General features: G+C 32.9%; 1 protein-coding gene across 1 annotated transcript; it reads left to right on the top strand.

Moving 5' to 3' along the window:
- The first annotated feature begins 228 nt into the window (after positions 1-228).
- On the top strand, positions 229-9,701 carry LOC145330646 (histone-lysine N-methyltransferase SETD7-like). Its single transcript, XM_080175311.1, has 15 exons — positions 229-370; positions 702-772; positions 1,194-1,267; positions 1,734-1,779; positions 2,067-2,226; positions 3,010-3,050; positions 3,598-3,722; positions 4,759-4,882; positions 5,526-5,635; positions 6,369-6,411; positions 7,142-7,235; positions 7,629-7,707; positions 8,214-8,258; positions 8,521-8,573; positions 9,546-9,701. Exons 1-15 carry the CDS (start codon positions 258-260, stop codon positions 9,691-9,693), a joined length of 1,326 nt encoding a protein of 441 aa, XP_080031437.1. The 5' UTR covers positions 229-257; the 3' UTR covers positions 9,694-9,701.
- The last annotated feature ends 1,038 nt before the right edge of the window (positions 9,702-10,739 follow it).

Genomic DNA, 10,739 nt, shown 5'->3' with positions numbered 1-10,739 from the left:
AGCTTTCCCTGTGCATCATTGGATCTTGGCTAATCCAAATTATTTGTAGGCCTTCTTTTGCCGCTTAAAATGGTGTGCTTGTATGATCTGTACGTTCAGTCGTTTGGCAGCTAGCAGCCTTTAAATTTCATAGAATGTTTGGCAATATTCGTTACCAGCAATATTTTACCGTGAACTGCAGTAGATCCGATTTTTGTATGGCCCTTCATTGATGGTAGTATATTGTTAGGTTTATTGTTTATTGTCAAAGATTGTTGATGACTATGTTGATATTACAAGTAAGGGTCCATGGACTTATGGAAGAAGAAACCTGTAATATAAATACAACTATGGAGTGCTTATTATCTGATTTGACAAACAAAGATTTAAGGTATATATCTAGTAGCAGGGCCAATCTATAATTTTAGAAGCAATTAAATTAGAATAAAATTGGCAACTTATTAACATTTGAGACCAACGGAATGACCGACAGACAAAAATACTTATATCAAAGCTTCGCTACTAATAGTTATTTCTTTCATCGTATTATAAACAGCTTTCCGCGGATATAGAATGTACAATTATAAGATTAAAACTATTTCTTTAGCCCCGAGTTGCCGAAGGCACGGGCTATAAAAACTGTTTTTTTCGTATGGATGAGAACCGGTTCCTATCCACCGGATTCGAATAAATACGAGAAATGATATTAATATTTTCTGTAGATCAGAGTTTGAGGATTGGAAATTGAGTATTCTCCAAGCTGATCTAAATCATTTCAAATTTTCATTTACAGGTAGGATTTTATTTTTAAATTAATAATTTATTACCTAGATACCCCTGTTGGAGAGCTTTTTCGTCTGCTAGCAAATTGATTTCTGCTCTTTTGTATCGACTTGGCTGTGTTAATATTACCGTTGCTATTGGCTGATATTCAAAGACCCAATTGAAAGTCATCAAAGTGTCTATAGGATGAGGACATACAATTATTTAACCCCTTCCCCCTCTAATGTTCTACTCTAATACCTAAACAATATTTTGTTTGATGTACTAAATTATCGACCAATGTATTGCAATCTCACAAAAGAAACTTTGTTAAAACAATTTGATTTGGTAAAAGTGAATATACTTGGTAATGAAAAATTGCCCCTGTTTATAGGTCAAGACAGACTTCCTATATACTAACCATAGCAAGTATATTCGCGGAATTGTTTTAGATATAACCCGTGGAAAAAAGGTGTGTCATTTACAAAAGTGTCTATCTCATGAAAAGAATATGAAATATTTCAAGGTGATATTTACACTTATAATCTTTGCATATACATTCCATTTTTTAGAACTTAGCAGTTACTTAAGGTGATGGGGGCTCCAACTCCCCGCTTATTTTAAAATGAATTGAGAATAAAGGAGGATGGAGTAATTTAAGTTTTTTTAAAAAACATTTTTGCAGCCAACCATCTGATTGCACTTCCTTAGCATGGGAGTCCTAACTTTGCATGGTGCTTAGTTTGGAGTTAAGGCATTCCCCTACTCTAACTATTTATATCGCGTACCTGACGTACAATAAGTACGAACGTTGTTAGTTATGGCGAGATATTGGACCTAGATTCGAACTCTCACCTGCCCGACAACGGGAGGATGCGCTACTTTTCACGCCACAGTCGCTGGTTAAAGGAGGGTGTGTTAGTGCACGATAAACACTTTAAGGGAATGTACCAAATAATTAATGACTGCAAATTATTTCTATTTATTTTCAGGACCCTGAAAATTCCATACATCATTTTGAATTTCATCCAGGAAGTCGTAAGTTTTTCTTTTTCAATATTATTTTGTATTATGGAAAGAAAAGGCAATAGCGGGTTTAGTGTATTTTCATAGCTTTTGATTAGTTAGGCTTTTTAAAATTAAGTTAGGTAAATGTTAATGATAACCCCACAGGGTTAGTGTCCCCTGCAGAGGCTAGAAATAGCAGGAAAGCTACTGTAAAAATACGACGAAATTCGCTACTTCGTTTTTTTTACATGATCCACAAATTTTTTAATAACCTATTATGATTTGTTAGGTTTGATTTCCAAGCATTTTACTTTTAGTATGTCATGACAAATATGAAATTGTTGCTTTGTCTGTCAATAATACATCTCAAGATATACATGAACAATTTAATGGAGTTGCTGAGATAAAGTTCAGTGATAATATAATACATGCACTTGTTCAAGATGGTTGCTTTCAAGGTTTATCCAGGACATTAAGGTAATTCTAATATTAGAGGGAGAAATAACTCTATCTCCCCATCGCACCAACCTTGTGAAACCTTTCTATTGGATCATTTAAAATCAACCAATGGTGTCTCTTAGATTAACACAGCCAAGTAGCAAAAATAATTTAAAAGCAGACGAAAAAGGTCATTGAAACAGAAAGGGAGGTAGTTGTCTGCATATGCATCTATACTATAGATCTTTTATTTTAATACTACTACAGGTGTAAGATTCTGGGAGAGGGGGGGGGGACATTGGAGTGTTGTTGTCTGAAATAGATGACTCAAAGCTTTGGGTACTTGATTGGTTGCAACATAGAGGTATCAAATTTTTCAATGTCTGTGATCAACTTTGGGTACTTTGAGGGAACACGACCATTTCATTTAAAAGGTCTGCATAGTATAGGTCTACAAAAGTCTAGAAACTTTGAAGGATGCTAACGGCCAAATGGTGGAACTTATAGAATCAGATTATGATTACACAGAATTTAAACCGACAAAAGAAGGCCTACAAATGATCTGGTTTAGTCAACAATGCAGTTATCTTTCAGTAAACATTAATGCGCGAAAAAGGCTTATTTTACACGTTTTTTCCTCCGTGAAGCTTTCCCCCTGCATCATTTGATTTTTGCTATTCCAGGTTATTTGTAGGCCTTCTTGTGCCGCTCAACACGGTGTGCAGCATAACATGTTCGTTCAGCCGTTAAAATAAATAGTTTTGAAGATAATCGTTATCAGGAACATTTTACCGTGAACTGCAATAGATTCAATCTTTTTAGGTGTAAATCAGAGATTTGCAGTAATAAAGATGACCTTCCAGGTACAATTTTCCAACAATTTTTAATATTCTAAACCATTATTTTTAAAGATGTACTATCTAATTAAGAAATGAAGTGATTATTGGAATAAATTGAAAATAAGGGAGGGGTGGGGTGTGGTTTTTATATTGTTTGTTCATCAATTTAGGTCAGTTTAGGTTAGGTTATATTGGGTACTGGGTACCCCCGCAGGGTTATTCTCAATTTATTTTGATAAAAAAAATTATAGAGGGGGGGGGGGGGGGGGGAGGTTGTTATTAATGCTCAAGCAGCCATTTTTGGAAAAGCACCGATTAGTGAATTCAAATGAATTTGTCTATAAAAATCTTTTTAATTCATTGTTTAGCATCACAGTTGGTTCAAAGAGAAACACTAAATTGTTTTGTGAAAAATCCTCTAATTTAATTTCACAAATAAAAATAACTCTCTTTAAAAATCTTTTTGTAATTTTTAAGTTTTAAGAAAGAATTGTTATTTTTTTTAATCATGGTGTAAATACTCTACGATATAATTTTTAAGAATCCACATCAGATTTCCTTTTTTTGCAAGAAGTTCCATCCTACCTGGATGACTTGATAGTTTATGTTAATGATGCTCCATCTAATACAACTTTTGGCTGGTGGTTCCCTGTGGATGGGGGCGCATTATATTGCACCCCAAATAAAAACAGATTGGTGAGATAATTGTAATAATGTATCACATCGTATTATAGACAAGGTTCCATGTATAGTATAATTATAAGATTTGTAGGCCCCGTCAAAGTTTTCTATAATACGATGCAATACACGATTTTTCGGTTTGGCTTAAATGGTTCTAATCCAGCGGATATTAATCGATTTCGAAGCCATACTGTAAAAATATCATAAATGATATCATTAAAAACATTGAAAGTAAAATAAGAATAGTTATTTCTCGCATCGTATTATAAACAACTTTCCGCGGATATAGAATGTACAATTATAATACGATGCTAGACATAGTTTTTTTCGTATGGATGAGAACCGGTTCCTATCCACCGGATTCGAATGAATACGAGAATAGTTATTTCTCGTATCGTATTATAAACGGCTTTCCGCGGTCATAGAATGTATAATTATAAGATTAAAACTAGTTTTTTTTTAGCCCCGTGGTGCAGAAGGCACCGGCTAAAAAAACTAGTTTTAATCTTATGATTGTACATTTCTATATTCGTAGAAAACTGGATATAATACGATGCTAGACATAGTTTTTTCGTATTCATGAGAACCGGTTCCTATCCACCGGATTCGAATGAATACGAGAAAATTAATTATGTTTATAACTTCTATGATCAGCAATCAAATTTTGGACAAGGAATAATCAGGGATCTAAAGGAATTAGACAAATGCCATTAAATTGATGCTAAAGCTACATTGATCCTAAATGATGATACACAAAATTACCCCTTCTGTAGATTAGACAATTAGTGGTTGAAACTTTTGGACACTCAACTTTATAAACCGACCAATCAAAATTGAATAAAAGTAAGTTGTTAAGCCAACGAATAAGAAAACGTTTTATATTCAAACATTGGGGTCTAGTGTGATAGACAGCTCAATATCAGGAAGATTGAAGTAGTAAATATTGAGCAAGGTTGAGGGTGCTATGTACACAATCGGAAACTCAAATTCAGCTGACCTATTAACCTATATATTTGTTGACTGACAATTCTCATTGAAACTTTTAACCTAGGCGGAAGGATGTGGATGTGTGTACCTGTATCCTGACATCATGTCTGGAATAGTGGGAACATGGAGGGATGGTGTTATGGTGAAAGGAAGACCTGCCTTACTCAATCATTTTGCCTTTGATTCAGGTTAATTTGTTATCGTATAGAAGTTTGTATTTAGCACAATTTACCATAAAACTATTTAATTCCATTGGATTGACTTACAACTTAGTAAATAATTTCATTGATATTGTTTTAAAATGTAAGAACAATAATAAATATTCTAATTGTTAGATATTGGTCACAAAAATGGGAATAAATTATTTTTAAAACAAGGATGACTACATCCATTAAAGCGAAGCTCTGAAACGGTAGGACAAACGATCATTAATACTTGTAATGTGTTAGAATTGAAAAAAATAATCAGAGCATAAATGTATAAATGTCGGATCAAATTTTAAGTAAATTTGGTGAAAAACTGCTTTAATATAGAATAATGTTTAAGGACATACTTATGTTTTTAGGACTTGATTATAGAGATGCTTCGCTTATAACATTGTGCTTTGTTGTCCTGGGAATCAGTATCCAAGAATTCGATTATAGAGTTGCTACACTTTCTAAATCGTACCTAACTACTACAGAAATCACCATGCAAAGTTTAAAATCGATAGGACAATTATAACATGCCTAAATTAACGAAAAAAGCTATCCGTTACAGACGGATGTACGGAAGGACGGACCGACCCTAATTATAGAAAAGCTTCGCTTTTAAAAACAAATAAATTAATAGGAATAATGAAACCTGTGATGACTATATTGGAGGATAGAGAAGAGTATACATTCTTTCAAGCTACAAGTTCAGCCATAACTCCTGATGTCTTGCTTTCTGATATATATGAGGTTCTAGTCTTACTGGGGATATGGAAAGTGGCATGTGTGATGTCATAAAAATGCATCTTAAAAGGAAGAACAAGAGGGGAAGTGAAAAAAGAATTTTAAAATGAGATAGATTTAGACTATTTTTATGACGTCACACATGACACTTTCTTTATCTCCCTTTGTCTTCATTCTTAAGAAGTTTAGTTCCCTGTAAGAGCTTTGGGGTATTGTCCCTTTCGTGGCAACGCACCTTAAGGGGCGATTCTTCGTATTTTTCACAGTAGCTTTTCCACTATTTCTAGCACCTGCGGGGGGGGGGGCTCCAACCCTGCGGGGCCAATTGCCTAAACCTGTGGGGCGCTCACCTAACCCAATATAACCTAACCTAAAATAACCTATAAAAAGCCATTTTGAAATTACAACGAATCGCCCCTTAAGGGGCGTTGCCACGAAAGAGAATATTCCCGAACTTTGAATTTAAAAAACATAAAATAAAGGATGGAATATTAGAGTAAAACACTAGAGGGGGAATGGGTTAAATAACTGTATTTCCCCTACCTAAGGACCCTGTGCCGACTTTCAATTGGGTCTTTAAAAAATCAACCAACAACGTCGGGAATAATAACACAGCCAAGTTGCTACAAAAGAGCAGAAAGTAATTTGCTAGCAGGCGAAAAAGGTCCTTAACATGGGAACCAGGTAGTTGTCTGGTTATACATCTGTATACTGTAAATTTATTGATGAAATATTTTAGGATTTACATGTAAGGGTGGATTCTTCTTCAATACCTGGTTCAGGTCATACATAAAAATTGTTCCAGTATCGTTTCGGAACCGATTAATATCCGGTTGATTAGAACCGGTTTTCAGCAATACTGAAAAATTATGTATAGCATCGTATTATACCCAATTTTCTAGGATTATGAAAATGTACAGTTATAAGATTAAAACCAGTTTTTTGACCGTGCCTTTAGCATCTCGGGGCTAAAAAATTTGGCTTTAATCTTATATCCGCAAAAACTATCAATACGGTGCGATAAATAACTATTCTGTAGAAAAAGATTTTTAGTATCGGAGCTACTCTAAAATTTACTTTATCTTTCCGCCCGTCCGTAATTTTATGAAGTAAATGCTATTAGCTCGAATGCTATTCAAGATAGACTTCTGAAATTTGTGTGAAGATCACCAATGAGCAACCAGTTTATAATCTACTTGGTCCTTTGGTCTGTCAATCATAACAACAAAATATAAATAATAAATATATACAACCAATATGTAAAAGGTTTCGTGATTTTTATTCATGATTTTTTATTACTGAAATCTGTTCTTAAATCATGATCAGTATTCCAATCTATGAATCTAATACTATGACTGTACTTCGCTGATTTTAGTTAATGTCATCCTTGTTTACATTTAGAATCTCAAAAACGACCTATATTTCACAAATATTTGATTAAATTCGTGTTTATTTCTTAAATGTATGAATTTAGACAACATTTATATAAAGATTAAAACTGTTTTAAATTAGGCGAGGGACTGTTTGCTAAAACCTCAATCAGAAAAGGAGACTTGATAGCTGCCTATAATGGTTTCATATTTACAGATCAAGAAATTAATATGAAGTAAGAAATAAAAATGAAAAATATTATAGTTTTGAATATATATATCCTTATCCTTTTTAAAAAGTATGTGACTGTCTGCATATTGAAAAGAATCTTGCTTACCGCTAAAAACCGATATGGTTCTCATTTATAGTGTAGCTTCTCAATATCCTGGGAATGTTTATATCTATTTTTGGGGAGGGTACCACAAACCTAAGAAGAAATAACCCATCCAAAATTTTTTTTTGTAAAACTATAATTTTAAATGAGGTACTGGGTCTACTTTCCACCCCACAATTTAGTGCCCCCAAAAGACCTCTAGGGGCGTGTGTGGTAGATTAAGATATTAATAAAGGCAAATAATTAACTAGGAGTCTAAAATATTTCTTTATTGTTTATAATACTTTACTTTAGGTGTGAAAATTTCAAAGAATTATTTGATTCGACAACAAGTCAGCCCACATGGGATAATCATATTTTATGGGTTTCAACGGTATTCTACTATTTATTTGTTTTTCTATAAGAAATACATAAAATTAACCCTTCTGTAGATTACTAATAGTCGTTAAAACGTTTGGACACTCAACTTAATGAAACAACCAATCAAACTTTGATAAAAGTCCCCTAAGTTTTTAAGCCAACGAATAAGAAAACGATAATATAAAACTTTGGGGACTAGTGTATTAAACAACCCTCCCTGACTTTCCGCCCTTTTCAGGACTAACTTCGTTTTCTTCACATGATCCGAAATGAAATGATTTATGCCCTGTTATCAGGGAGGAAGAGGACATTGGATTCAAATTAACATTGGAACTCAAGGTTTTATAACCCCGTTATCTTATTGCATGAACTTTGGGTACTTTTATTAAACCAGCAAAGTCCTAACTTTTTAACAAATAATTTGATATAAAAAGAGGTTAATTTTGTTTATAATAACTGGTAATGTTTATCATTTCTCTAAATTACTAAATCTGAAAAGAATCATTGAAATATATTTAGAAATATCAAGATACAAATAATTATGTTGCATCTCTTGGTCACAAGGTAAACAGAATAAAACTCATCAAAGTTAAATTGGAATTTTAAAATGTTAAGGCGAAGTTAACAGTTCTTAAAATGAAAAAAGTGATACAATTTTGAAGAAAAAAAATTAAGGTTTCTTGAAAAGATCACGCAAATTGGTGGTCTGAATGGGTTGTGCTTTATAGAGAAGGTATATAAATATCTTATTATTTTCGGCTATTTTCCTGACATTCCCGCCTTCCCTAGAGGCCAGGGACGAAGCAACTGATCTCTAATATTTTAGGCGAATCATAAAAAGAAGAACAATGCCGAGTATGTACTATGTATTCATCCTAGGTAGGTTGTATCAGGGATCTACAGGGATAAGACAATGGTCGATAAAATGATGTATATCTCCAATGATAATACACACATTTGCCCCTTATGTTGATTATAATTAGTGGTTAAAACGTTTAAACACTGAATTTCATGAACCAACCAATCAAAATTCACTGAAGTTTAAGTTAACGAATAAGAAAACGTTACAATAAACTTTGGGGACTAGTTTAATAAACAGTCCAATTTCCCCTCTGAGGTTGTATAGAGCTTTGCAGCCGTCACACAGTCGCCAGCTTACTTTGACTCTAACAAAATAGGCGGGATGGCTAAAATTGTTGATTTTATGGCAATCCGTCTGTTAAAATTTTAACTAATCTATTTTGACAATCTAAATTCAAAAGATTATTAAAAAGAATATTATGAAAGTCTAAGTCTTTTGATATGTATCAAACCTATCTCTTAATGTTAAAAAAAGCCTGAAAGAAATTCACCGCTCTAAATGATGAAAGACTGCCACAAGTTGACCAAATACCCAAAATTTGAAGCCTCCAGATTCAGTAACCAAAAAGTTTAGGCATTTTAAAACAACATTTTAGGTTATTGAAGCTGGAGATCTAAAATTTTGGGTATTGGGTCTTCAGCAGTTTGAGCGGTGTATTCCTTGCAGACTTCCTTTAAAATGGCATAGTACAATACAAATTACCATTACTGAATATAATAGTTATTTATAGCATCGTAATATAAACAGCTTTCCGCGGATATAAAAGTGCACAATTATATGATTAAAACCATTTTTTTATCCCCGAGATGCCTACCCGGAAGGTCTAAAAACTGGTTTTTATCTCGTGTCCGTACATTTTTAGATTCGTAGAAAACTTGATATGATACGATACGATACACGTTATTTCAGTATGGCCTAAAAAAGGTTCTAATCCAGCGGATATTAATCGGTTTCGAAGCCTTACTTTTACTGGAAATATTATTATCTAGATTTGGTGCAATCAACTGTGTGAAAGCAGTCAGGGACATTGAACCTGGTGAAGAAATATTTACATACTATGGAAAGTCATTTTTTGGCAATGAAAAATGTTATGTCCACTTTCATAATTATGTCTATTTAGAGAATAAAGCAAATTAAAATCTAAATTATTTATTTACATTTTTTATAATTAAAACAATGCTCGGTAGCAAGGACGTCAAAGCTTATTGTGCAAAATATTTACAAGGATGACAACATCTATAAGTAGCGTTTCATAAAAATTCATGGATAAGAATACGGACAAAGATTTTAAGTGCATTTGTCAAAATTAAGATTATCGAAGAAAAATCACGAAACCTTCCGTGCTTATTTTTTTTCTATTTTCCCTCAAATTAGTAATGAAACTTCATTGCAAGACTGGTTCAGTTATTGATCAAATACAAATCTTTCTGAAAAATATTATTTCGACATACTATCCAGATACTTTGATATATACAAGCGAAGAATGTTAGATAAAACATATTTATTTTATAAAAACAAATACTTATATCTATTTTGGCATACTTTGAAATAATACATTCAAAATTTAATAATAATTCTTCTAATCTATAAATGATATAATCGGTTTTCTTTTCATCCGCAAATTTTGCGATTTCATTTTTCTGCGGTTGTCGGTGCTCCTTTTGTCCAGAAACTCCGCAATGGCAACTCCAGCCCAGTCAAGTAACCAGTTAAATAACTAGAAGAAAAACAAGGATGACTTCATCAACAAGAGGCGAAGGATGTGGAATATAGCTGTATAAGTCTTAACAACGGACAATTAAATAAAATTCGTTACTATAATAAATATTCACATAAAATTCTTAATGCTTATTTAGTATTTATACACCTGCTAATTGAACCTTGCAGGACTCGGCAGCCGCATATAATCATATAATGTCAGTACCTATTCACACATTTGTTTTGTCTCAGATTACAACTGAATTTCAAATTCCAATTCCAAAAAAAATACCTTTATATTTGGTGCAAAATTGCTTAGATATATAGGATGCTGATTACAGGTTTTTTACAATTTTATTATGACTTTATTATGTGGATGGTTTTCTTGTAATATTATACCTTTTGTCCCAAGAATCATTACTCTAAAAATAAGATGAATAGGATGATAGAAAATATAACTTTAAAAAGTTAAAATCAGCATGTTT

Source organism: Acartia tonsa, chromosome 10 (assembly GCF_053477335.1).
Source record: "Acartia tonsa isolate MP-2025a chromosome 10, ASM5347733v1, whole genome shotgun sequence".
NCBI classification, from domain to species: domain Eukaryota; kingdom Metazoa; phylum Arthropoda; class Copepoda; order Calanoida; family Acartiidae; genus Acartia; species Acartia tonsa.
This window is presented reverse-complemented; position numbering and strand designations above follow the sequence as displayed.

What these genes read in the sequence shown, in the direction of transcription:
- LOC145330646 (XM_080175311.1), top strand. Translation starts at nt 258, where the DNA reads ATGACTATGTTGATATTACAAGTAAGGGTCCATGGACTTATGGAAGAA. An exon ending in TGAATTTCATCCAGGAAGTC is followed by an intron (nt 1,780 to 2,066) that starts GTAAGTTTTTCT and finishes TTTTACTTTTAG; the next exon opens with TATGTCATGACAAATATGAA. An exon ending in TTGCATCTCTTGGTCACAAG is followed by an intron (nt 8,259 to 8,520) that starts GTAAACAGAATA and finishes CTAATATTTTAG; the next exon opens with GCGAATCATAAAAAGAAGAA.